We start from the raw sequence: 27,368 nt of genomic DNA, 5'->3' as shown, positions 1-27,368 counted from the left end.
CAGAAACAACATAACCCATAGACACCTGAATGAAGCTAAAACTGCTGAGCCAAAACTGTCACGGCTGCTCCAGATCTTGTCTTGACTCTGCTGGCACAGGTTCTATCTGCCTGTAGTGGTTTAATTAGCTTTACTAGGACTTTGAGTGAGAGCAGGGTTCTGTGTCAGCACAGCCCAGTGCAGACCGAGGCATCAGTGCAATACATGGAGTAAAAGAAGTAACTGCTTAGATTTCTGAAGTTTTACACAAGTGAAAAGAAACTGATTTACCTGCAGTGGTATAGATAGGGAGACTGCATGATCTTTGTTATTAATCTTGTTTGGAACCCTCTAGGATGTAGTTAGGCAGGGGGTGGATGCTGAGGAAACCTCAAAAACTCCTGTTCATGTTGACTCTATTGTGTCTTACAGTACAAGAAGATAGTTACAGCCGTTTATCCCTGTCTTGTATCACCAGAACCATCTAAACCCATGTTCACTAATACAGGCAACCACCTCCCAAACTGTAGCTCAGTCTTACTATGAAGAATGAGAAAGATTAAAAATATTAACTTTCAGTCTGAAGTAGAACTAAGCTTTTTCTGTCAGAACTGCAGCTCCCTTTAGTATGTAAATTCCATGTGTTCAGCACCTTTCTTTCCGTGTAAAATGTATATCTTCACATATTTAAAATCCCAATGTCCTTTTTTTTTTTTTTTAAGATTTCTGTATTAAGTGCATTTAATATGAGTAATTTAAGGAGTATTCCTTGCCAATGGATGTATACATTTTTGAGAGAATAACAAAATTATATGAAAAAAAACCTATGTAAAGTTTTCTACATGAAAATACTGTGTATAATACTGTTATAATATTCCATGCTTTAATCAAGTGGTAAATCAATAAAGTTTTAAGAAGTGTTGCTTTTTTTTTCATGTAGTTTATTAGAAGGGCAGCGAGCCTGCAGCCTGCTTTTCTGCAGGGAGCAGGTGGTAATCACGGGCCTCTCACGTTTAGGGCTTGTTTTGTGTTTGGGGGTGTTTTTTAAGCGCCCCTCACCGCCCTCCTCGCTCCGCCTGCCCGCTCCTCGCCCTAGGGGCCATATCCCTCCCTTCGGTCCTCCCATGGCCCGCCCCAGCCCGGTCCCTCCGGCCGCGGCCACCTCTTCGTACCCCAGTACGGCCCCACCGCTTCCTCCGCAGCCGCAGCCTCAGGCCCCTCCCGGTGGAGGCCCAGCGGCTTCGAGGGGCGCCCTGGGCCTTGTGGGAAGAGTGTGGCCATTGGTCGTGGGGAGGGCAGCAAGGATTGGCTCACAGCGGAGCGCGTCACGGAAGGAGAGCCCGCTGATTGGTCTGGAGGCTCCGCGGTGTAGCCGCCTTGCGTGATGCGGTCACGGTGCCGCCGCCGCGCCCTCTCACCGCGGTTTGAATGTGAAGCGCAGCCGGAGCTCTCGGAGCCGCCGCCGCCGCCAGCGCCGGGGGGAGTCGCCAGGTGAGGCTGAGCCGCGCCGAACGGCGATGCTGGCGGAGGGGCTGCCTCACAGCGTGGCGGTCTGCATGGCCCGCAGCCGGCCGCCGCTGCGCTCTGCCCCGCTGTGCTCCGCGCTGGGCCCGCGACGCAGCGAGAGGTGCAGCTCACCATGCTGGGGTGCTTCGGCCCACCTCCCTCAGCTCGCGATTGGTCTGCGGCTTCTGGCCCTGAGCCGTTTGCTCTTCTCATTGGCTCTCGCTGCTGCCAGTCTGGGGGCGGCGGTGAGGGGGAGGGGAGCAAGTTAGTCTGAGGGCGGTCGGGGAGTGCTTGGGGCTCCCTCGACGGAACCGCAGCCCTTGTTGTGCCCGGCCTGACTGTGAGCGGATGCGCAGGGCTGCCCCTGGGCCCGCCGGGCAGGGGCCGCAGGCGCGCCGCCACCGCATGAGGTAGCGTAAGCGCCACCGCGGGGCAGGCGCAGTCTGGCGGCGGGCGGGACGGGCGGCTGCGTCCGTCGGGTAAAGCGCCTGGCGGCTTCAGGCCGGGCGAGCGTGGGGTCGGGGTGCGCTGGCCTGAAGCGGCGGGAGAGGGAATGGGCCGTGCCGTGCCCCGTGGGGAGCTGGGGCTGGGCAGCCGGGCTGAGGCCAGGCCTGGAGGGCTTCTCTCGCCGGCCGCCCCGCCTCACAGTGGCCTCGCTTCTCTTTGAGGGAGCGGCGAGAGCGGGCAGTGGCCGGGGAGTGATGGGTCCCTGGGCCCTGCTGTGTGGTGAAGTAGAAAGTGAGCGTAATGATCCTCAGTGCGGTGGAGAGAGAACCTTCCCCACTAAATCTGGACCACGAACGTTCTCAGGCGTGTAGATGGTGTTTGGCGGGTGCTGTGAATGTAAGTGAATGAGTGAATGCAAGAATAGAGTTGTCTGGAGTTGTTCACAAGGTGTGGAGCATAGCCGGGCTTTGAGGAGGGTTGTTTTCGATAGGTGGTCTGTCATTAATGTGTCTGAAGGAGTTAATGTGTTAAGCACGTTTTATGGGAGGGGTGGTTTGAAAATACTCTTATTTCCTGTGGCCTTTTGGGGAGTTGTATGTTACAACGTAGGAAAAAGCATCGTATCACTCAGACAAGTGCCACCAGGCTTTTGCAGTGGAAAACAGACCAAATAAGAGAACAGTTAGAGAAAGGGAAGGAAATCAAAGCAAGCAGAGAGCAGGTGAAAATATTTGTCACTTTGTGTGAAGGGTTGAGTGATGGATTCAAATCCTCACATTTGGCTTTCAGAGTGATCTCAGGGTCAGCTGCAGGTGTGTATGTTTCTCACATGGGCCCCCTGTGTTGCACGTGTGTGAGGTATTTGTAAAAGGTCATTCAGGGCTGTCATCTCTTTCAGTTTGGTTTTCCATTTGAGTCAAGATTAGTCTCCATAAAGGATTTTCGCATAGGTTTGCATCTCAGCTGCACAGACTTCCCTGGAGCAGATAACTTATTTGGTTGTAACTATGAAAGATTTAAGTATTCATTTCAGCATCACAGTAGTGATGCAGAAGGCCGTTTTGTAAAACAGATGAGCCAGCTGTTACTGGTGCTGAATTTTATTGGCATCTTATTGCTTGATGCGACTTGGTGAATGGGACTGCAGAGAAGTAAACCACCAAAAGGTGAAGGGAGTGACACATGGGAGACAAGACTCTAGGTAGATTTTTGACTTGTAGCAAAATATGTTGGGATCTGGATTGCTCCTTTAACATTCAGCTAATTTGAGGGTACTGCTGCTGTATCTTTTACTGATACAGAAGGCATAGTTCAAATGAAAATTGCTATTAAAGCCCACTGCCTTTGCAGGCATGCTTAAATAGAAACTATTTATTGCACTGATAATGAACATACATAAAACAAATTGAGTGTGAAACAAGCAAACTTCAGTCTATTTTGCTAATTAGAAATTCCAGATTAAAAATGGAAATCTTTGTTTTCTCATTACTTCTGCAGAGAGTGAACTGTGCTGCTGGTGCTAAGAAAGGTGGGCAGATTGATGAGGGTATCCTGAGCATGTCCATTAAAGCATGTCTTGCTGCTGGTTTAGTGTTACTGTAAGTTTAATTATTCCAATTAAAGCTGTGAAGTAAATAGATCACTGAGGTTAGTGTGAGAATATGTGTGGGAGGGTTACTAGAGAGGAGTAATTTAGACTTATTGCACAGAGTTACTCTGTAATAGGTATTGCAGTTTAAATTAGCTCCCACCCTCCTCGCAGGTAATTTCAGAGGGTGGACAAACCCTCTGGCTTTGCACAGTCTTTTGTCTCTCTATAAAAAATTAATTCTCTGTTAAGTGTTTTCGTTAATGAAGAGTATTTAATTTTAAGCAAGCTTTGACTCTCCAATACACTTTGAATTGTTCTATTTACAATTATGTATGGGAGGACTATTGTGCTTTTTCACCCAAGATTATGATTTTAGGGCTGAGAGTAGTTCTCAAAAGCAAACACAAACTCTTGTCCTGAAAGAGCAAGGGATCATCTTTTGGCTGTACCTTTTGGCTGTATTTCTGATTCTGTTCTAGGGGTTTGGTTTCAGTAAACTAGAAAATAACAGTTACATGTAATTGAAGAAATAGAATGTGTTCTGGTTTGTGCTTGGTGCGTGGCAACTTGCTTTATTGCATGAGGTAGGAAAGATAGGGCCATGATTTATGAGGTGTGGTCAGAAAGAACTGATATGTGCCTTCTATGGAATCTAGTTTTACGTACGTGTATCTAATAGGATAGATTTCCTGATCTGTATTTATAACTAAACTACTTATGGATTTTAGGTTCTGCCAAAATGGAGCTGAGTGATGCCAATTTACAGACTTTAACTGAATATCTAAAGAAAACACTAGATCCAGATCCTGCTATAAGACGTCCTGGTAAGTGATTCTCATGACTGACCAAAAAAGGTTTGGTTTCTTTCTGGCTCTTCCAAGATTTACTTCTACCAGGTTATGACCTTAAAAACGGTGGGGAGGCAATATTTCCACATCCTGCTTTGAAGTGAGAGCTTTTGTTAGTAGCAGAAGCATTATAAAGGGCTTATTAGTAAAGAAAATACAGTACCTTTTGTCAGACTTGCTCTGTGTCTCTGTTCTTCTGAAACTCTGGGAAGTGTTCATGTGTTTATTGTTTTAAGTGGACACTTGAGGAGTCATAGGACTCCTATTAGAAGAATAGTCCAGCTTTTGCTAACCTTCATATCTTCTCTTACAGCGGAGAAGTTTCTTGAGTCAGTTGAAGGAAACCAGAATTACCCATTGTTACTCTTAACACTGCTGGAGAAATCACAGGAAAATGTCATCAAAGTTTGTGCATCTGTAACGTTCAAGAATTATATTAAAAGGAACTGGAGAATTGTAGGTATCCTAGTGAATAGTTGTGCTAAGATTTAATAATCCTTTTAACGTACAATAAGATATTCTACAGTAACCTTGAAGAACATATTACGTCTGTACTCTGAAAGAAATTAGATTGTTCAGAGAGCAAACACAAGGTGTAATTTAATGGTGAGGCACTAAAACCTGAACTATTGGAGTCCATTTTATTAAAAAGAGCTAGAGCTGCGTGATAAAATGGTGAACAAATAATTTTCCCTGTTATATGCATATTTTGTAGAACAGAACATTTAAAGCTCATTTAACTAACAGTAATATTATTTAAACTGAAATGATTGTGAAGTGTCTGTATGGAGGAGCTGGCCAATTTGGCCTCTGTCTATTGTCCTGGTGTTACAGAGATTTCAAGCCAGCCCTGCCGCTGAATGTGATGATACTAGTTTCTCTTTCATGTTAATGCTTCTGGGGCACAGAATAGTGTGGAGCAGTTATGTTGGCCTTGCCAGTTTAACACTTAGAAGTATTTGTAGACATCAGACAGAAGTATTGCTGGTTAATCCTTTTTAAATCCTTTGTTTTGAAGAGTTCAGAAATGTTTTTGACTCAGCTTTTAACATTCATGAAATCTAATTTGTGGTAGAAAGTATTGTGTTTAAAAGCTCAGCTCCTTCAGCAGTGAGAGGTTTAAATTGATTCTGTTTATGCTGTCTCTCACTGAAAGTACTGTCTGAATCTGAAAAATAGCAACTGTATAATGTCGCTTATACAGGGGAAACTGGTATTTCATCGTTACATCTTAGCTGGTACCTACTTACAGATTTGCATGTTATTTCTCCCTTACCCCTCATACTAACATTAGGAAGCTGTAGCAGTTCTAGAGCTGGTGATGTTTGATAAGATCAGTATGTTCAGTCTGGCATGAAATTTCTAGAACTTTGTTTCTGTAATGCTGTGTTCTCAGTCATTTCCCCGAGATTGCATCTTTATCTGCAGTATATTGTAAATAGAAATAACGTTCTGTTATGGAAAAATCTGTAAGTGGCTTCCTTCTTATGGATTGCTGATGTAATTCAGGATGAGATGTTGTTTTGGAGTAGGTGGATATGCTATGCAGTAGGCGCATCCAGAGGGCTGTTATGATTGCTCTGTGGCTTCAAGCACATTGTTTTGTCCAAAATTGAAGCTTTTATTTCATGAGCAGCTGTATGAATATAAAATACAGCTGTAAGGCTGGCTTACCTACATCAGATGGTTTAATTCAGCAGCCATGAACCTGACTAATACAAAGCCCAGTGAAAGTAAAAGGGTTTCTTCTATTCAAGGGCTTCAATTTGGTAGAGCTTGGAGAGCCAGAGGGACAGGGCATTTCTGGGGAGAGAAAAGAGTTTTCTTTGTTTAAATTTATTTTGAAGGATGTACAGAACACTCAGCTCTGTGCTGCCTCTCATGTTCTGTTAAAAGGTCTTGTTTCTTTGAAAAATCTCATCTATAACTCCAGAGTAGGATTTGCTGTTGCTGAGCTCTCCACTTTCTCTGTCCCCATCTATCAGAATACATAGCAGTGAGCCCTGCTTCGAGCTTGCCTCGTACTCTTACCACTGCTTTTCATATCATTTGAACTTGTAAACCTTAGGTTTTAAAGATTATCATCTTTTTGCAGTTTTTAATGTATATATAGTTATTCTGTACATTCTTACGATTAGTGCATTGTGATAGAAGAGGAAAAGCAAGTTCTCTGTGACTTACTTTTATAACTGCTTGTTTATATAATCATAGAATCATTTAGGTTGGATATAACCTTTAAGATCATTGAGTCCCACTGTTAACCTGCCACTGCCAAGTCCCCTGTTAAACCATGTCCCTTATGTACACATCATTAAAATATCTCCAGGGATGGGGACTCCAGCACTTCCCTGGGCAGCCTGTTCAATGATTGACAGCCCTTTTAGCAAATAAATTTTTCTAATATCCAGTCTAAGCCTCCCCTGGTGCAACATGAGGCCATCTCCTCTTGTCCTATCACTTGTTACTTGGGAGAAGAGACTGATCCCCACCTTGTTAGATGAAAAGAGGTTGTAGGTGTAGAGAGCAAGGTCTCCTCAGCCTCATTTTCTCCAGGCTCAACAATCTCAGTTCACTCAGTCACTCCTTATAAGGTCTGTGCTCTGGACCCTTCACCAGCTTCATTCCCCTTCTCTTGACATGCTCCAGCACCTTAATGTCTTTCTCATAGTGAGGGGCCTCAAACTGAACACAGTATCTAAAGTGTAGCTTCACCAGTGCTGACTACAGGGGGGACAGTCTCTTTTGTATTCCTGCTGGTCACACTATTGCTGATACAGGCCAGGATGCTGTTGGCTTTCTTGGCCACCTGGGCACAAGGTGGGTCATATTCAGCTGACTGTTGACCAGCATCTCCAAGTCCTTTTCTACTGGGCAGCTTTCCAGCCGCTCTTCCCAAGTCTGCAGCATTCCATGGCATTGTTGTGACCCAAGTGCAGGACCCAGCACTGAGCCTTGTTGAGCCTTATACTATTGGCCTTGGCCCATGGATCCAGCCTGTCCAGATCCCTCTGCGCAGCCTTCCTGCCCTCCAGCAGATAAACACTCAGCTTCTTGATGCCTGCAAATTGACTGAGGGTGTACTTGATCCCCTTGTTGACATAATTGCTGAAGATATTAAACAGAGCTGACCCCACCACTGAGCCCTGAGGAACATCACATATGACTGGTGTTAGAGCCAAAGCATAACTGGAAATTTTGAAATTGCTACGTTATTTTCTAAGTTTACAGGAAGATGATGAAAGGGAGGTAAGAAGGAGGATAATGGCATCTAAAGGTCATTGAATTGCTCTCTGGAGGTGCTGACCTATTTTAATTGCTGGGTAATTACTAGGTTTCTAAACTCAGTGCTGTCATCCAAGTAGTGTGCCTATCATGGCTGTCACTGGTTGGTGACAAGCCTCCGTATTTTATGTCTCTAGTAGAGACTGTAATTTACTACTGCTTGGCACTACTGCCTGATTGATACTTTGATTGGATAACTCTTAAAGTCAGTGTTATGATTTTGATTGTGTAACTTGCATCTTCATGTACAGTTTCTAGAAAGTATGGCTTGAGGCAGCAAGCGCAAAATAGATCTCTGATGTCAGCAGAAGTGAGGACAGAGGTGTGATTTTGTGGTGGAAGAGGAGATGTTGGTTAAACATGTATATTATTGGCAAATGCACCCACCCTTGCTACTGCTGAATTGATTTGAAAAGTTTCTATTAGAGAAGGAAAAAGAACTAGTTCAAACAAGTTTTACAGAAGGATTTAATTCCTTCCGGTTTTTTTTCAGGTGCTACTGTTACAGATTCACTATAGACAATATTTTAAACAGGTCTTATTAGTTTCTTTAACAATCTCATAGTTACATAAATCAGTAAGAGCAGTTGGTTTCTGAAATGCTGATGGTCACTTGTTGCCTGGAGTGTACTGACTTAATTACTGGTTTAATTTCAGGTTGAGGATGAACCGAACAAAATATGTGAATCAGACAGGATAGCCATTAAAGCCAACATAGTGCCCTTGATGCTTAGCAGCCCAGAACAAATTCAAAAGCAGGTAATATGTCAATTCCTGGTTGTGTTCATGAGGCTTTTGGAGTATTTTAAGCATGTCTAGAGGCTCTGGTTATTAGCAGAGCTCAGTTCTCTTACCAACAAGGTCATCGTGATCCAAATAACTTGGAGTATATTGTTATAGCTACTTAAACCCACTTTAATTTTATTTCTAAAAAGGCAGTTAAAATATTATAGTTAAATTCTTGTATTAGGCAGCTAAATATAATGTGACATTTCTTTATTTGTGGTGAAAAGTAGTAGGTATTTAACCCAATGATTTTTGAATCTGACTACAAGTATTTTCCTAGATATTTGCAACATCTTATATAACTGTGAGGAACCCACTATTTATATCATGTAATGGTTGTTTCATTTCCAGTTAAGTGATGCTATTAGTATTATTGGTCGGGAAGACTTTCCTCAGAAATGGCCAGACCTGCTGACAGAAATGGTGAATCGCTTTCAAAGTGGAGATTTCTATGTCATCAATGGGGTCCTGCGCACTGCTCACTCTTTATTTAAAAGGTATTGGAAATAAGGGAGTTAGTATATGGATTGTAAAATTGCTGTTCAACTCTAAATTTTACCGTTAGACTTATTTTGTAGATTTACAAAGTCTACACTTGTGGTCTCTACTTGTAATTACTGTTATTTTTAATAAGACTTTAAATGCATATTTAATTTACACCTTGCATGGCCTTGAGCTATGTTGTTTAGTTCTTGTTTACTTGACAGTATTTGTTTTAAGGTCCAACACTTGAATTGTATGCAAGTTAAATAGGTAATGAATGTAAAGATTGTATTCTATTTTCTCTTCCACTTCTCAGGTACCGCCATGAGTTTAAGTCAAATGAATTATGGACAGAGATCAAACTTGTCCTCGATGGCTTTGCTTTGCCCTTAACAAATCTCTTTAAGGTATTTCTTGTTGAGTCATTTCTAAAACAGGTTTAAAGTTTTGAAATGCTTATTATGAATGCTGTAAAATGAAAACTTAGGAGTAATTCCTTTGAAACTTTAATGGGGTTCAAACTAAAGGAGGGGGAGGAAAAAGAACTCTATTTTCTGGTTTAAAAAAGGAATAAAGTTACGTGGCTTTTCAGTGTACTTGCCAATGTGGTTTGTGTGTAGTATGTGACTGAATCTTATGTCTTTTTCCAGGCAACTATTGAACTTTGCAGCACACATGCAAATGATGCTAGTGCTTTGAAGGTTCTCTTTTCTTCCCTCATTCTAATTGCGAAGCTGTTCTACAGTTTAAATTTTCAGGTGAATCTCCTTGTTCTTATAATAGTTCTACTTTGATCTTGTGAAGCTGTTATGCTCTTATTTAGAGGATCAGTTTGAGGCAGCTCTTAAAGCCATGCTTTATCACAAAAATAATAGTTGACGTTCTGTATCAATGCTGGAGTTAAGGCACAGTAAGGATGGGGTTAGTTAACACATTAGCTTGGCCCTATCTAAAAAGTTCAAGGAGTCTCAGCTGGTATTGTAACAAGGAGGTGTTTTCCAGGTAGTTCTCAGAGTATGAGCAGTGAAAGAAGTCAGATGTCTGAGTTCGTACTTGCTGTCCTCCTTAATACATATGTCTGTACTGACATGAACTCAGGCATGTAGATGGAAGTCGGTTAAAAGCTAGTAGCTCTGTAGCACTGTAACAGAGTAATTGTGGTAGCAGTGTGGGTTTTTTTGTTTTGAAACTGGATGTTAATTTTTAACATTATTAAATAAATGCACTACATAAAAAATGCTAAAAAGCTACTTTGAGGTGAAATACACTTCTAGTGTCTCAACATGAACATGAGTCTGTGAAGTGCCTTGATTGCTTGGGCTTTTTTTCCATATTGGGCAAAAGAGCAAGCTGGAATTAAAAGGGAGGCTTATGCTTTCTTGTTCTGAGAGTAAGAAGCAATAATGTTCTTTCTTTACAAAGCTGTAGGCTGTGTAGGGTGTGAGCAACTAGTTTATTTGGAAAAACTATTCCAAAGCCTCTATCTGGAGGCATTTCATTTGGGAGGAGGAGGGAGAAGTGTTTTGTTTTGCTGTTTTCCAAACTTTGTGGTCTCTCATTAGATTATAAGGTGGATACATACTGCTTACAATGTAGGTGTGTTACCTAAGCAATGGAAACAGAAATTAAAATCTAGATTTATGCTTTTCCTTCATAGGATCTTCCTGAGTTTTTTGAAGATAACATGGAAACATGGATGACAAATTTTCACAGTCTCTTAACTTTAGATAATAAACTTTTGCAGACTGATGTAAGTACTGCATAAACCTCCTGGTTTGTATCTGTGTAGTGCAGGAGAACTTAAGTCTAACTCTGAACAATGCAATGTTTCCTTTACTGGGTAAACAAAGGAATAGAATGATGATAAGGAGATGGGGTTTAAGAGGAGTTGCATTGTCTAAATTTGAGGTCCAGTTCTTGAAGTGGTATCTCTTACAGGTATACCCATTCCCTGTGCATGGACAGCAAATTACAGATACTCATCAATGAGTATATTCTTTAAGGGACTTCTGCTGAAGTAACTTGGTCTGTGCTCAGATTTTCTGTATCTTTCAGGTGTTTCATTGCACTATGTTTTAGAAAACCAGAGTATCTTTAACTTGAAATAGTAGTACATAGAAGGCATGGCATCCTTAAGCACTTCCGTTTAGCATTTTGTCTAGTTACAAGAAACAGTTATTTTACATGTGAAAGATGATACCAAGTCATCAAAGCTCAACTGAATTTTGTGCAAGCTTTCTCCATTTTAAATGTCTTCTAGATGCAGTACAATAGTTTGCCACGCGGTGGAGACAAATCAAATCTATAAGTTTCTTTACATAAGGAGGCATGTTAAGTGTGTTCTGAGTTTCACAGTTGTTTCAGTCTAACACTGCTGCTGAGAGAAGCTTTGTTGTTCTTTTCTCTTGTGTCTGTGGGCTGTTTCCCAGCACAGACATTTATGCAGCTGTGTACTGAACTGAGTCAGGAAGTTATAGGCATTAAAACTGAAAAGTGGGGACTGGGTGGAGACAGAACTGGGGTGGTGTTTGGTTGTTTGGGGTTTTGTTTGTTTTAGTTCTAGCTCAGTTTCCCAATTCACTTTCTTTTGTGGTTCCATGACCATTTGTGCTGGTATGGGGAATGGGACTACTTTTATAACTACTCCCTTTTGAAGTAGCAAGATACAATGTCATCTAAGCATATTGTTTTCAGTGCCTTGTGTTGCCTTTTTTCCCTATTAGATTTGTAAATTAATTTCATGTCAAACTGTATCAGGTCTAAATGATTTAAAGTGAATAGTACTTTCATTAGAAATGTAGGTATGATTTATAACTTGCAGTGCAGTTCCAGTATACTTCAGCAAAATACTGTAATTGAAGGGACGTGAGAGGGATTTCTTTCACCTGTTTAGAACAGGATAAAATAATAGTGTAAAAACTTCCTTCAGAGATGTCTGTACTTTTATGTAGTGTTGAAGTTTGGATGTTTTAAGTTGTTAGTTTTGTTTTATGTGAGGATGAAGAGGAAGCTGGATTACTGGAGCTCTTGAAATCACAAATTTGTGATAATGCTGCTCTATATGCCCAAAAATACGATGAAGAATTCCAGCCCTACCTGCCACGTTTTGTGACAGCAATCTGGAATCTGTTAGTCACAACGGGCCAGGAAGTGAAATATGATTTGGTAAGTTGTTGTAAACTGATTTTGTTAAGCCTAATAGTGAATTACAAGTTGGTCAGGCGTGCTAAAACTGTATGTTCTGTTTGTGTTGTTCTAGCTGGTTAGTAATGCAATCCAATTTCTGGCCTCTGTTTGTGAGAGACCCCATTATAAGCATTTGTTTGAAGACCAGAATACATTGACAAGCATCTGTGAAAAAGTTATTGTTCCCAATATGGAATTTAGAGGTAACTGTATGAGACTTAAGTTTTCAAAGGCACAGTAATATCTAGCTGTAGTTATGATATGTTGCTTTGCTGGACTAAGAACTGAGGATTACCTCCTGTGTACTTTAGTACTAGATTCAAAGCCAAGTTTCTGTAACTTATTGCTGTCATAAGTAGAACTGTGTGAATAGTAATTTTTTTGTCTTACTTTTCAGTTCAAGATGCTAGTGGAGGAAATGTAGGTTGCGTACCACTAATAACTTTTCATGCTTCACATTTGTATCAAGGAGTATAAATAGGTGTGGATATTAAGCCTACTAAATTGTAACATCTGTTTATCCAAGTTTGGATGGGGTCACATTGATCCTAATATATAAAATGCAGTGAAAATATATTGCAGTGATAGAAAATTCCCTCTTTCTTAAGTCTTTGAGCCAGGAAGTGTCTTTAAATACACTTAGTGTTGAATATGGCTTGCCTCTGTTTATCTGTGCTTTTCCCAATTTTTAAATCTGGAATGAGTCAGCTAAGGAGTATGAAAGACTAACTTGTGAGGCAGCAGCAAGCTAAACAGGGTAGTCTGGATACTTCTGATTGATTTGTATTAGTGCTATAGAAAAGTACTAGGAAGAAATAGCATGTTGATGGTAATACACCTTTTTATCATAAAAAACCCACTAGAGACTTCAGTATTTAAATCTCTGCATTTTATATTTTCAGCTGCTGATGAAGAAGCATTTGAAGATAATTCTGAAGAATATATAAGAAGGGATTTAGAAGGATCTGGTAATCCACAGATTTATATTAAGAATACTCGGTCTTTAAATATAGCTCTGAAGAGTTGCAACAATTTACTGAAGCTTTTATAATTGATTTTTTTAATTGGGAAGGTTCTCCCCACCTCCTCCAAGAGATTTTATCCAGGTTTTGATCAAGTCTATTGTCACAATTTTCCATCACAGTGTCTTTTCGTTTTGAACAGTGTTCCGATAGGGTTTTTTCCTTAATTGGATTGGTATGTCTCCTGCACTGCACACGTTCTCATTTCAGCAAATATAGCCTGTAAGTCAACACGGAATAGTAGCCACAGTTGTGTATTTAGTTCCTATGCATAGAGTTTTAAATAACATGGAGAGACTGTGCCTGTATTTAGTAGTCTCTCATGTTTAACTGAAATTCTGACTGGTGTTGCATGCAAATCTGTGATCAAGCCAGCTGGACACCAGCCAGCCCTTGTACACAGGCGCTGTGTTCAAACCAATACAGTAACCACCCTGAAAGCGCACTGCTGTGCTAAGAGAGCTACTTGATTTTCTGATTGTAGCTGTCTGGGCTTCAGCCAGGTCAGAGCACAAACGAACCAGATCTTGGTCTGTGTGACAGTTCTGGATATGCTGTTCTGTGCTGCTCACGGTTTGCTGAGCAACACTTTTACATTAATAATCTTAGATTCGTAAATCTATTAAGATGAATAAATATATGCATGCAGGATTAGTTACATTTTAGGTATTTGTGAAGCTTTTATTTGTCACCTACTTCTGCTGTGAAGAGAATCGAGGCAAGAAATATTTGTGTTCTTCAGAGATAAATTTAGAAATGTCCTCTGTTGTACTTAAATTGACTTGCTTTATTTTCCTTCTCTCCCTTCTGTTAGTACACTGTAGTAAAGGCCATCTGACTTTTTTTTTTTTTTAAGGCATTTTCACAGATTTTTTTCTTTTCAAAACTGCACTGGTTCAGTGTAGTGGGCCAGCAAAAGACACCACTCAGCAGCTTGCTCTTTCCCCACCCTGCTGCAGTGGGATGGGGGAGAGAATAGGAATAGTAGAAGTGAGAAGACTCCTGGATAGAAAATTAAGACAGTTTAAGTAAAAGAAGAGGAAGAAAAGACAAGAAGGGGTGAGGAAGTCAATGACTTGCTGCCTCCTACAAGTAGACTGATGCTCAGCCTGCCACTGAGCAATGGCTGCCTCCCCAAAAACCATTCCTGCCCAGTTTTTATTGCTGAGCATGGTGTTACATGGCATGGAATAACCCTTTGGTCAGTTTAGATCAGCTGTCCAGGTTGTATCCCCTTCTGACTCCTTGCCCTCCCCCAGCCTACTTGCTGGGAAGACAGAGCAGGGAAACAGAGAAAGCCTTGACACTGTGCAAGCACTCTGTAGCAACAGCCAAAACACTGGGGTGTTACCAACAGTTTTAGTCACCAGTACAAAACACAGTACCATATGGGCTGCTATGAAGAAAATTTAACTCCATCCCAACCAGACCCAGTACCTTCTGGTGCATAATTGTCAAGATTAAAAGCCTGGCCCTGCATACCTGCGGAAACATTCTTTAGAGAGCAGTAAAACCTGTGAACACACAGCCAGTATTGGTGGGTGTTCGTTCCTCTTTGTTGCACAAATAGTGCCTGTTATGATAGTAACTGTCTTTTTAGTAAAAGACTTAAAAATGTGTTGTTACGTATCAGTGTGGAAGAGTGCAATAATTAACATGAGGTGTGGCTGTAGTTTGAGAATCTGTATATTGTGTGTTACGTCCATTACTATGAAAAGCTGTATACTTTCTTATAGCCAAAGAATCTTTGGTTCTCCTGCAGATATTGACACCAGGCGCAGAGCAGCTTGTGATCTGGTCAGAGGCTTGTGCAGATTCTTTGAAGGACCTGTGACAGGGATTTTTTCTGGCTATGTTAATTCTATGCTGCAAGAATATGCAAAGAATCCATCTGTCAACTGGAAGCACAAAGATGCAGCTATTTACCTTGTTACGTCTTTGGCATCCAAAGCTCAAACACAGAAGGTACTTGCACATTCTATTCGTTTTGATCCATATTCATTCAAATATGACGGTGTGCATGAGGACTGTTATTTGTTCTATGATGCTTCAGAATGGCAGTAACTGTGTTTAGTAGTTTAATGTTGATGAGACTGAAAGTTGCCCATTATATAATTTGTTACAGTTGTTAATTTGTTGGTGTCTGATCTTCAGATTGGGCAAAGTCAACAGCCATTTGTGACCATTTGGTGGGTCGTACTAGCATGTATGAAGCAGCTATACAGTGCTACACAATTAGCTTGGGTCTAGAACCTCTGAACTTTTAAACAGTACTGAGCCAGAGTTTGCCAGCCATGGAAGACCAAATTTAGCTTTACAGGAGATGAAGTGTTAAGCAGACAAAGGAAAGTGACTCTTACAGTTCTTGTCATTATGTTTCCTGTTATTTGAGTGTTTATGATTTTGAAATGGCATGTGAACTGTAATGATGGTTGGAAATGGATCTCATTATCTGTTTGGGAGAAAGTAACTAATTGGCTTGATACGTTGAAAAGCCACACCTGACCTGAACTTCATTTGGAAAGAGTATCATTGTATCAAATGTCTCAGGACAGCTCTTAATACAGCAGTTAATCATAGAACCATGGAATGGTTTGGGTGGGAAGGGACCTTAAAACTCATCCAGTTCCAACCCCCTACCATGGGCAGGGACACCTTCCCCTAGAGCAGGTTGCTCCAAGCACTCTGCAGCTTGGCCTTAAACACTGACAGGGATGGGGCAGCCACAGCTTCTCAGGGCACCCTGTGCCAGCGCCTCAGCACCCTCACAGAGAAGAACTTCCTGATATCTAATCTAAATCTCCCCTCTGTCAGGTTAGCCATTCCCTCTTTTCCTGTCCCTACAAGTCCCTGTTAAAAGGCCCTCCCCAGGTTTCTTGTCAGCCCCTTTAAGCACTGGAAGCTGCTCTAAGGTCTCCCCTGGAGCCTCCTCCAGGCTGAACCAGCCTGGCTCTCTCAGCCTGGCTCCAGAGCAGATCATCAAATAATAGCAAATAAAATAAAGTTTTTAAATGTTATTACAGTTCAAATCTCAGTGGCTTTACAAGACAACTTTGAGACAAACCTAGTAAAACATGTTGCATGGCATCATTACACAGTTTTGCTGAAGGTCTTTTCCTGAAACTCCACTTAACGAACCACTGCACAGCAGTTGCTGGCAATAGTATTGTTTACTGGAAACCAGAGTCTTCCAGCAGTTAGTAAACTGCTGACTTGTACATCTTTCATTTTCTGTTCCATTAGTGGCAGACATGGGATAACATCACTTAGAACACTTGATTGATAAATATCCATCTGAAAACCCTGTTTTAAAAATCAGTTGCATTTTCTGTAAGAGAAAACTTAAGTAGTCATTGTTTTGCGGCTGTAATTCAGAATTGGAGTCGGACTCCTAAACTTTCCCTTGCTAAAAGGCCTATCATAAAAAGAAGTGTCAAGTTAATAAGATGCTGGTATTTTCCAAGTAAAATTGTGGTTGATTATTACTATGCTATATGCTGCTATTCCTCAACTCAGACTTGATAACCTTGAACTTGAGTGCTACAGCTGAAACCTAGACACTGAGAACATTAAGAAAAAGAAATTGGGTGGCTCTCTGTCATAAACGCAGTTTGAACAAGTTCATCACATGCATGCACACTTTAGATTATTTTTTCTATTCCTTTTTATGTGCTTTTAATAAAACTAGCTGAATGTCAACATCTAACACCAGAGCTGGTTTGGTTTTTGCTTTTTTAGCATGGAATAACACAAGCCAACGAACTTGTAAATCTGACAGAATTCTTTGTGAATCACATTCAACCTGACTTAAAGTCTGCAAGTGGTAAGTCTGTGTTAATTTTGGTATGGCATTTTTTATGATACAGCTACAGTCTTGACAGTGACCATTGTTTCTTGAAGCTCAAGAACTCCTATCTCAGCATAATCTGAGACAGAGGGCTGTGTCACCTGGCACACAGAAGCAATTCAAATTTGTTTGGCCAGCAGTGAATGAGCTTTCAAACAAAGGTGGATTGCCACATGCTATCTTCAAGATCAGAGCATGCACGCACATGGTTGCTATTAGCTACATGTTTGAACTAATTGAATCTAAGTGATTTGATTTCTGTATTTGAGACTATGGCAAACTTCTGTGCTATACAAACCCCTGAATATCAGCCCATATTGACGAGCTTATGGATGTATATTTAAACCACATGATTTATTTTATGCCTCAGCAGTTATTTTATATTTGGAATGCAGTGGGTTGTCTTGGAATATGTAATTGGAGGCTAAAATGGGAGCCAGAAGGGGAAATGTCATGTGAAAGTGTTGGACTGTACACTTAATGGTACTAGGGCATGATTTGTACCTAAAGCTGCTGCTTTGTCAAACAGTGCCTATATGGAAATGCTGAAACTAAGCAATGTAGGACAACAGTGTGCGTATTACTTTTTAGGAGAAAAATCATGCCTTAATGTCACCTCTATACATAGTATATGTTCAGTGATTTGTACCTAAAGCTGCTGCTTTGTCAAACAGTGCCTATATGGAAATGCTGAAACTAAGCAATGTAGGACAACACTGTGCGTATTACTTTTTAGGAGAAAAATCATGCCTTAATGTCACCTCTATACATAGTATATGTTCAGTAGGCACATATATATGAAACGTATCAACACAATTCTTATATTTTTCTATTGCAGTGAATGAATTCCCTGTGCTAAAAGCAGATGGTATCAAATATATCATGATTTTTAGAAACCAAGTAAGTTTCTCCTTTACTCTTATGGTAAAAACATACTGTAGTTTGTTACTTTATACTTGCCAAGCCTAATTTATCTTACTTGGCCGTATGTTAACTCAACAGGTGTTTCATAGTCATATATAACACTTCAAGCTGCATTTTTAGTTTTGAAAGTGAATGATACTGTTATAAATATCCAGTTAACATGTAGTCTGTATGCTATCCATATGCTGTGAGAGCACTGAACATCTTATCTTAGCGTGCTCAGTTCTGTGACACTCAGGCTTTTCCAAGTGAATGTTAGTCTAAATATACTTGATTGTTCGTATCCTTGCCGTAGTTGTTAAACAGAGCACAGCAACTTTGTGCTTTTCTGATTAGTGAGATGCAGTAAGAAAATGTAATTTTAAATGGTAGATTACTTTTATTCATCTCCTATGAAATATCTGTAGTTGGTTGGGTTTCTTTTAAGCTTGATTTTTTTTTAATTGCCTGTTACTGTAAAATGGAAAAAGAAATACACATTTGGAGTATATGCATTTACTGTTGAACAAATGTAACATTAATGCTCGGGGGAAGTGTGCAGGCAATGACAGAAATAGGTACCTCTTGGTTGTCAAGGTGCAATTTAGCAACTGGAGGAGCCTTCTAAGATTTCTTCCTTTGCCAAGCTTTCAGTTTGCAGTGTGGTTATGCTCTAGTGTTGAACCATCTGTAGTTTTATGTAATATATGTATAATTTGTTGCTATATTTTTGTAGGTACCTAAAGAACAACTGTTGATATCTATTCCTCTCTTAATCAATCACCTTCAAGCAGAAAGTATTGTGGTCCATACTTATGCAGCCCATGCTCTTGAAAGACTGTTTACCATGAGGGGGACAAATAATACTACACTGTAAGTTTTCAAGTAGAAATAAGTTCACTGTTACACAGGTTTTGTCCATAAGAACAGAGAAATATCTACAGGGAATCTTTTATTTCTTAGTATTACAATATTGTAAAATGCTTGAAGTTTGTGAATATCTTTCATCATTAAAGAGCTGTGCTTTACTTAACAGCATTACAGCTGCAGAAATGGCACCATTTGTGGAAGTGCTATTAACAAACCTTTTTAAAGCGCTGACACTTCCTGGCTCATCTGAAAATGAATACATTATGAAAGGTAAATGCTTTGTGGTCTGCAATATAAGGGTAACTTTTGTTAACTTCAGGTCAAGGCTTATAGTTAGAGGCTGCTGAAATTTTTTCTTTGAAAAACCTAATTTATACAAACATGCTAAAGAGTTTTGTGCAGCCTGCAGTTATTTACCAGCCTGTATTAAGTCATCTTTGACTGAATTTATGGTGCTGAGGTGAAACACTAAACATAACAGTGTTGTGGCAAATTATTTCTCAAATGGTATTCTCTGTAGTCAGTACAGCTACCTGAGCAGCGTCAGTAGGAGATCCAAGTGAGTTATGGCTAATAGTATGCCAAGATTTGATACTTGCCCAAGATAAATGATGGTCTATGCAAAGTCGGTTAATCTTCTGTGCTCTATCTGTAGAATGGGGATAATGAGGTTTTGCTTTATCCTTTGTTGTGGTTATAGATTGATTGTTCTTGCAGCAAGTGCTCTTTTTTATTGTACCTAATTCCTTGAGATTCAATTTAATAGTAAAAGGGAAAGGATTTAGGCATATGATGGATGGCAGAAGTGTATGCTTGTCTTCAGAAGGTAATACTGTCGATTTATTTGCAGCCATCATGAGGAGTTTTTCTCTGCTACAGGAAACAATAATTCCATACATCCCTTCTGTCATCACACAGCTTACACAGAAACTGCTGGCTGTCAGTAAGGTAAAGAAACAGGCTGAGCAAAATGTTCACTTTTTGACTTTCAGAGCAGTCTTTCTAAAGACTTACGCATACCTTGTTGTTTGTGTTCTCTTAGAATACTGTTCAGTATTCTCTGGCTAAAATAAGTTAAAGCAGCCTTCCAATGAAGTACTGTCTTCCTTCTGGGACATAGTTTCAAATCATTCTTCCCTTGCTCATCTGAAATTTGGAAACAGCATATGAAATCTAGCATGTATGTTTGCTTGTGCAGAGGTCACCGTTACAATGATCTGTCATTCTCACAGCTCCTTTTTCCTTTGTCCATGAAGCTTCTGAGCTGAATATTAAATTCAGGCACTGAAATGTGGCATAAATAAATTGCCCTCCTACTTTTGGTGGGTAAAATTCTTAGAGTTTTGTTCAGACTGGACTCATAGTCTTCAGTGTTGATGTTAGGGAATGCTTTAGAATATCAATTATCCAAACCCCTTCTATGTACGTATTAAACCTCACTGCAGCATGTAAGAAGTGTTCAACAAAGGTTTGATGAGACACAGGACTGAGAAATAACTTTTCAGGTTTTGTGTTGTGATACTTTACGTGCTTGCCAGTTTATGCTGATCTTCTGACAAACACTTGGTGTCTTTAAAATATTTATAAAACACACCCTTTCTTTATGCTGTAAAGGTTTTTGTTTGCTTTTATGCAATTAATTTCATTAGTATATTACTAAGTCATAAATATCCTTATTCCTAATTGCTAACTTAGAATTCAGTTGAAGTAAAAAATGTATTTTGTGAAATAATGACTTGGCTGCAGGTTTGGGTTGATTTCTCTTTATGACTTGCTTTTAGAATCCAAGCAAACCTCACTTTAACCATTACATGTTTGAGTCAATATGCTTGTCGATAAGGATAACGTGCAAAGCAAACCCTGATGCAGTTGGAAGCTTTGAAGAGGCTTTGTTTATGGTTTTCACTGAGATACTACAGAATGATGTGCAAGGTAAATTAAAATCAGTAAGTGCTTGTGCTCCCTCTCTGCTATAACTGATTGCTATGATTTACCTCATGGCAGATTTTCTGTAACACAGGAAATTCAAGTGAGAACACAGCATGTTCACAGCCACTTCTAGGAAGCATCTGGGTTGTTCCGTAGGGTGTATGAGCTGTATTAACTTCTTAAAGTAGACTACTTTACAAATACTTAACAATCACTGCTCCCAAACTTTTTGTTATTCTTAATTATATTGCCTTATTTCTAGTAGTTTGTTTTCCATGTTCTGCTGAAACATTAGCAAATAGAGGAAACAGAAATCGTATATATACAATGCTTGCAGATTTTGGGAATGTTTATAATTGGGAAGTGGTACATTTCTCCAGGGTTTTATTTGTTGAAATCTTTGTGTTAATATCATAAAACTGTCATTTCAGTCAATAGGTCTGTGGTTCCCAGGAATTGACAGTGACCATATTTGCTGAATTTGTAAATGTCATTGTTTCTTTTCCAGAGTTCATTCCATATGTGTTTCAAGTGATGTCCCTACTTCTAGAAATGCATAAAAATGAAATCCCAACATCCTATATGGCATTATTTCCTCATCTACTTCAGCCAGTATTATGGGAAAGGACAGGAAACATTCCTCCTTTGGTCCGACTCCTGCAGGCTTATTTAGAGCGGGGTGCCAATACAATAGCAAGTGCTGCTGCTGACAAAATTGTAAGTTGGACTGATTTAGTCACATGTTGATTTAAGATTTAAAGTTATGAGGAACTATTTCCTTTATGACTAGCTGGATTTGTGCAGAATTTGTGCTTTTACTTTAAACGAGTGGTGCTTGCGTGGAAATACAAAACCCGCTATGCATGCAGGCTTTTTTGAATGCTTTTTTGTTATGTGGATGAGGTAAATCCTGGACCATTGTGCTTTTGCCAAGTAGGACATAATATTCCTGCACATAGTTTTTACAAGCAGGTAGGTTTCCACAGTTTTGCCATCTCATTTGTCTCATGTTGAACTGTGTATCAAGAAATCTTGCAGAGGTTCTGTTCAGAACAGTCTTGAGTGAATGAAGATGAGCCAAAATATTGGGAGATCTGAGAATTAGCGAATTCAGTGGGAGATTTATTCTGCATACTTCTGTTATTTCTGCTGCATGATCTGCTATAGTCAGACTTGATTAGACCATGCCATTGATGAAGCAGACGTGTACTCAAACTGGCTTTGGTGTTCATTTGATCAAGATTAATCTTAATGCGGAGAGCAACATCACTTGGTCCTGGTAGAAATCTGTCTCCCATGTCCTTAACTGCAGAAACCAAGTCCTGGTTTAGGTTATGAAAGCTTTTGCCTTGGTATATGTCTTAGATAGCAAAGGCCAACTTTCTGATAGGTCACATATGAAGAACTGTTGCATAGAGCTTTGTACTTGCTTTGTTTACAGCCTGGATTGTTAGGTGTGTTCCAGAAGTTGATTGCCTCTAAAGCTAATGACCATCAAGGATTCTATCTCCTAAACAGTATCATAGAGCACATGCCTCCGTAAGTATGAGTTGAAATTACATTGAAAACTAATTTCTGCAGAGTTTAATGTATGGTATGTTTGTACAATTCATGGTTAATGTTTAACAACTGAAAAAAGACACATCAGTAAAATAGATTTGTTCAATTGTATACATGTTTTCTGTGAAGTGACATTAGGAAAATCCTAGTATGAATTGATTAACTGTTCTTTTAAATTTCCAGTGAATCAGTTGACCAGTACAGGAAACAGATCTTCATTCTACTATTCCAAAGACTTCAAAATTCCAAAACAACAAAATTTATTAAAAGTAAGTTCCTTGCTATATGAAAAGCTTCAGCAGTTTAGAACATGCAGCTGTACTCAAGAAGTATCCTGTCGTGTCCTGTGACTATGTAGATGGAGGGACACTAGTGACTCCTAACATCAGTGACTCGATTCAGCTTACCTGTGTAATCAAGGGTGGCATATAGGGCAGTTGGCACATCAGGTGACACTTATTTCATGAAAACTGAAGGAAAGGAACTAAAATATGGGAAAAGACTTCTGTTTTCCTCTTACTTTCTTACTCTCTGGTGTCATCAATTTTCTGATAGTGTTTCCATTTTAATCTTCCACTAATACCAGCAGATTCTCACACAACACAGTCATGTAGTCGTATTGACCAGACTTCCTTTTGTCATGTATAGTTGTGTGCTACTACTGTTAAATACTTTATCCATTTGTGTCATCCTACCTTAATATTGCTTAAGTTATGATAAGGTTTTATATTAAGCTAGCAAAGCTGGGATGAGTGATTGAAATACATATACTGGTTATTCCAGCTCTAAGAAGAAAACTATTGTCATACTGATTAATGTAATGATACTATCACTACACAAATTACACAATGTCTATTACTTAATCCTATTACTTAATGCCACCTGATAGCAGCAAGAATGATAGGATTGCTTTTAATGGTCTTCCACAAACAGAATTTAAGTGGTGCTATTAATGCATTGCATCTGCCCTCTGGTACAAAGGCCAAGCAAAGTGATTCACAACTGATCTGAAAAATTGCATTGCATTATGTTTCTTGCTGAAAGTGTTGAAGAGTTCTTTTGGTCAGAATTGTAAATGGCTTTCCTAATGCTTTATAATGGCTCTAAGGGGAAAAAGATTGAATCTTGACTTAGTTGTCTTGTAGTATGTGAAGAGATCAACAGTTTTTAGGCAGGTTTCAAGGTAGCAAGTTAATGTACCTCACTGAAAGCAAACATTTCTAAAGACTGTGTTCCTGTCCTCTTGAAAAACTTGAGTATGTTTTGCTGCTTACTCTAAAGCTGTTTTTTTTTTTGCTTTTGAGTTTTAATTTGACCTTTCTCTTGTTACAGGTTTCCTAGTCTTCATTAACTTATACTGCATAAAATACGGGGCATTGGCTCTGCAGGAGATATTTGATGGCATACAGCCAAAGTTAGTATGAGTATCTTTTTAATTCAAGTCTGCTGTGTAATTTTTATCTGTTAAAGTAGGGAACAGTTCTCAGATAAAATTGCAAACTGTGTGTTGCTAATTTGACTGACAAAATGCTGCTTCTAGTGTGGTTTTCTTGCAGTGTTTCTTTCTGATTTGGTGCCCATAGATCCTCAATAATAATTCAGGATATTAATCTCCTAAGCAAGTTACAAAAAGCAGAGTCATGGCTCTATTCCTTTCCCTCTGTGAAAAGTTTCTATGCTCAAATTCCTACTAGGCACCCACTGCCACAGGGCAGCATCTTAACAAATGATCTAGTTTTCCCTTTTCCCTAGGGATTCATATTTCTGGTGTTCTTTTTCGCCATATGACCGATAAGACTTCATAATACTTTTTCTTTTTGATGTCACAATAGGATGTTCGGAATGGTTTTGGATAAAATTATAATTCCTGAAATCCAGAAAGTTTCTGGGCAAGTTGAAAAGAAAATCTGTGCTGTTGGCATTACAAAAATACTAACAGAATGTCCTGCCATGATGGACACCGAGTACACCAAGCTGTGGTATGTAGAGCACTTCTTCAGGTTCTGTTAGTTGAGGCTGTTTGAGGTTTTGAAAATGTAAGCTAGCATCAAAATAAGTTCTTCAGATAAACTCCCCTATGATTTCTTCGCCCCTGCTATCGTTCTGGGGCTGGGTTTCAGGCTTTTCATACTGCTTCCTGTTCTACTGATCCAGAGATCTGACAGAGGCACAGCAAGATCTTAGCTTGAAAGTAGAATTTTGGGGAAAGCTCTCTGGAAACACTGTGTGGCTGTCTGGGATGTCAGGCAGCCTCAATTTAGTGACAGTAATTGCATCCCTGAACTGGAACTTTATTTTTTAATGTACTAAGAGAAAAGATATAATCTGAAAGTAATTTTTTAGGTATCTTTCATTACAGTTGAACCTGATAAATAAATACGTTGTTCCTGCTTTCAATAGGGGCCTACATGACGCCTGTAAAATACACAGATTGACAGTGCTTCTAGCTTAGCTTACAATTGCTTTAGCTAAGAAGTACCTGCAAGGGCTAAATTGTAATGGGTTTCAAGTAATTTGAACATTCCTGTAAAATACCCTCTGTTCTAATGTATTTTAAGAACTCTAATTTTATCCTCCCCTCTTCCATGAAGGACTCCTTTGCTGCAGGCCCTCATTGGCCTCTTTGAACTGCCTGAGGATGACACTATCCCTGATGAAGAACACTTCATTGACATCGAAGATACTCCAGGATATCAGACTGCATTCTCTCAGCTAGCCTTTGCTGGAAAAAAAGAACACGATCCTGTAGGTCAAATGGTGAACAATCCTAGAATCCATCTGGCACAGTCTCTTCACAAACTGTCTACAGCGTGCCCAGGCAGGGTAGGTGACTTCTATACATGCATGCTAATGCTGAATTTTACAGAGAAAAAACGTCTTTTTGATAATGGGTTTCTCTTGCTGATGCTTGATAATCACTAAAATGAAGTACATCATAACCAGAATGCAAGGTGTTGCTCTCTCTTACTCTGTACAGGAATATAGCTTCTGTAAGGTTTTTTTTCCATAGTAACCTTAGTAATTGGTAACCTAATTTAGCAATAAGCTTAAATATGCCATCTCTTAAATGAAAATCGGTCCACTTTTACATAACTAGGACTTTTCTCCAGTTCAGCTGTATTTACTTGGGAAATTTTGGGCAGCTCACATTCAGTTAAACCATTTCAGTTTTCAGTTAACTGTTACAACCAGAGGCATCTTTGTTTTGTTCAAGATTTTGGTAAGTAAAGGTTGCCAGAGAGATCTGATGTTTGCTTGATCCAAATAACCTGCTTTAATAACTGAAGGTTTTCTTTCCTCTTCGTTTGGATTTGATTCAGCTAAGTAGTACATAAAACTGTCAGCATCAGGAATTGTAATTCCAGCAACTGCTTTCACAGTGAAAAACTGCTGCTCTCAGAATGTCGCTTGACTTCATACTGTATGTTGACACACTGATTAACAGGCTGTAGCAGTAGTTTAATGTATACACACATTGACACTTCTGCTCTGTCGTATGTTTTAAGGTTCCATCAATGCTGAGTACTAGTCTGAATGCAGAAGCGTTGCAGTATCTCCAAGGATACCTCCAAGCCGCAAGTGTGACACTGCTCTGAGTTGCATATATTCCACAAGCAAGATCAAAAGCAGTTTTGTTATACAGAAGGTTGATACTGACTTTTTTTTATAGCAGAGCTCAGACATAATGAAAAATGCTACTTGAAAATGTATTGCAGAACCCATCTTGTACAAGACAAACGTGGCTTTAAGCTGAAATGGAAAGAATGTGGTGGTTTGTGTACTCATAGATAAAAGGTGGCTAACTTTCATTCCCAGTTTAATTTTGAAGGGAATAGTCATAGTGGTTTGTTATGGGATTTGTTTGCAATCTGCAGTGTTTGGATAACATTTTGCAATGTATGGAGAGCACTGGCTGTAGAAACTCACTTTGGTCACTAAAATTCCTTTTCATTTTGATGTTGTCCTTTGTATTTCTTTTGTCTTTCCTTAAACTTTATCTAAATTGTGAATAAATAAGGAGTACTTGTTTAAAATGCCTGTCACTGTGCGCTTACTGTTTCAGAAGAATGTAGTTGGTTTAAAAAGAGAAGCTAATGTTTTAAACTTAGGATAGAATATAAGATGGTGGGACTGTGAGGATTTTCCTTAATCTGTTACTTAACTGTAATGGTTTAAATACATTGTAGGATCATATGGAGCAAATCTTAAACTTTGGCAGAAGATCCAAAGCTATTATCACTCTTGATATTCACCAACAGGTGCACCCCTTCTCCTTTGAACAAGATATGTCAGTGGAGTGCAGTAAAAGCAAGTAATACACCCTCTTAGAGTGGATATCGATCTCCAGGTGGATTTTTGGTGATGTATTAAAGCAGTGATCTTAGAGTTAAACTTAACTTAGATGTTCTCCCCGCCTCATAAATATATGGATTAGCTTTGGTAGCCTTGAATTCTAAATGCAACAGTTTACCTTGCAGTTACAGCTATTTAAGTGACTAAATGCCGGAGCCTCACTGTGTTCTCATGTGGCCGGGGCAGCAAGCTGATAGACCACACAGGCTTTTAGAGCACTGGTACTGCAGGGGTATAAGTAGATCTAATTATAGAGACAGAAAAGTTCCTGAATAAGAGTGAAGGCTCAGAGTTAATGTCATATTAAGCCATGTCCTATGTGACAGATTTTAGTTACTTGTCCACAGAAATGCTGCAGGTGACTTGAATCAGGACTGGTTTTCTGTAGTTAAAATGCCTGTTGAAGCTGGGCCTTCTATCAAGAATGTCACTGAAATTACTGGGGGTGAAAACATAGGGCAGAATCAGGTGTTCTTTCTTAGTATCTGGCTGCCATGTGAGAGCACATGCTGGCCATTTCTCCTTATATATAAGAAATTAGTTGCTTGTTAGACAATGGATTTAAACTACTAAGTGCCTAATTATGGATTGAATGAGTCAGTGTCAACAGGTTTTCTTTAATCTGGTCTGTCGTGCAGTGTAAGACCCTCTTTGTTCCTAGGTATGAAATGAAAGCAGTTCTCAAGAGTGAAATAATACAGTGGTGATCAGAAAAGCATCTGCCTTAATGCTGATGAGAGAGACTGTGATGTGTATTCCAAGTTAGCCGGAGCGCC

At 39.6% G+C, this 27,368-nt stretch overlaps 1 protein-coding gene across 2 annotated transcripts; it reads left to right on the top strand.

Annotated features, from left to right (window-relative positions):
• The first annotated feature begins 1,315 nt into the window (after window positions 1-1,315).
• Window positions 1,316-26,273, top strand: CSE1L (chromosome segregation 1 like). 2 transcript variants are annotated; one of them, XM_061375551.1, is made up of 25 exons: window positions 1,316-1,470; window positions 4,252-4,347; window positions 4,685-4,827; window positions 8,311-8,412; window positions 8,791-8,936; window positions 9,239-9,329; window positions 9,573-9,680; window positions 10,580-10,672; window positions 11,920-12,087; window positions 12,182-12,311; window positions 13,011-13,076; window positions 14,893-15,095; window positions 16,869-16,953; window positions 17,816-17,877; window positions 18,617-18,753; window positions 18,917-19,020; window positions 19,601-19,698; window positions 20,532-20,682; window positions 21,188-21,396; window positions 22,121-22,218; window positions 22,423-22,508; window positions 23,572-23,653; window positions 24,072-24,218; window positions 24,831-25,062; window positions 25,746-26,273. In XM_061375551.1, exons 2-25 carry the CDS (start codon window positions 4,263-4,265, stop codon window positions 25,833-25,835), a joined length of 2,916 nt encoding a protein of 971 aa, XP_061231535.1. In that variant the 5' UTR covers window positions 1,316-1,470; window positions 4,252-4,262; the 3' UTR covers window positions 25,836-26,273. The 2 variants fall into 2 exon arrangements, with proteins under 2 accessions (XP_061231535.1, XP_061231536.1); XM_061375552.1 differs by lacking the exon at window positions 1,316-1,470 and adding an exon at window positions 1,876-1,895.
• The last annotated feature ends 1,095 nt before the right edge of the window (window positions 26,274-27,368 follow it).

The sequence above is a fragment of the Neopsephotus bourkii genome, unplaced genomic scaffold, assembly GCF_033783945.1.
Source record: "Neopsephotus bourkii isolate Nb327-2 ecotype Australia unplaced genomic scaffold, CSIRO-AGI_Nbou_v1 NB_1663, whole genome shotgun sequence".
Classification (NCBI taxonomy): domain Eukaryota; kingdom Metazoa; phylum Chordata; class Aves; order Psittaciformes; family Psittacidae; genus Neopsephotus; species Neopsephotus bourkii.
Note: the sequence above shows the minus strand (reverse complement) of the source record. Positions and strands in the feature narration are given on the sequence as shown.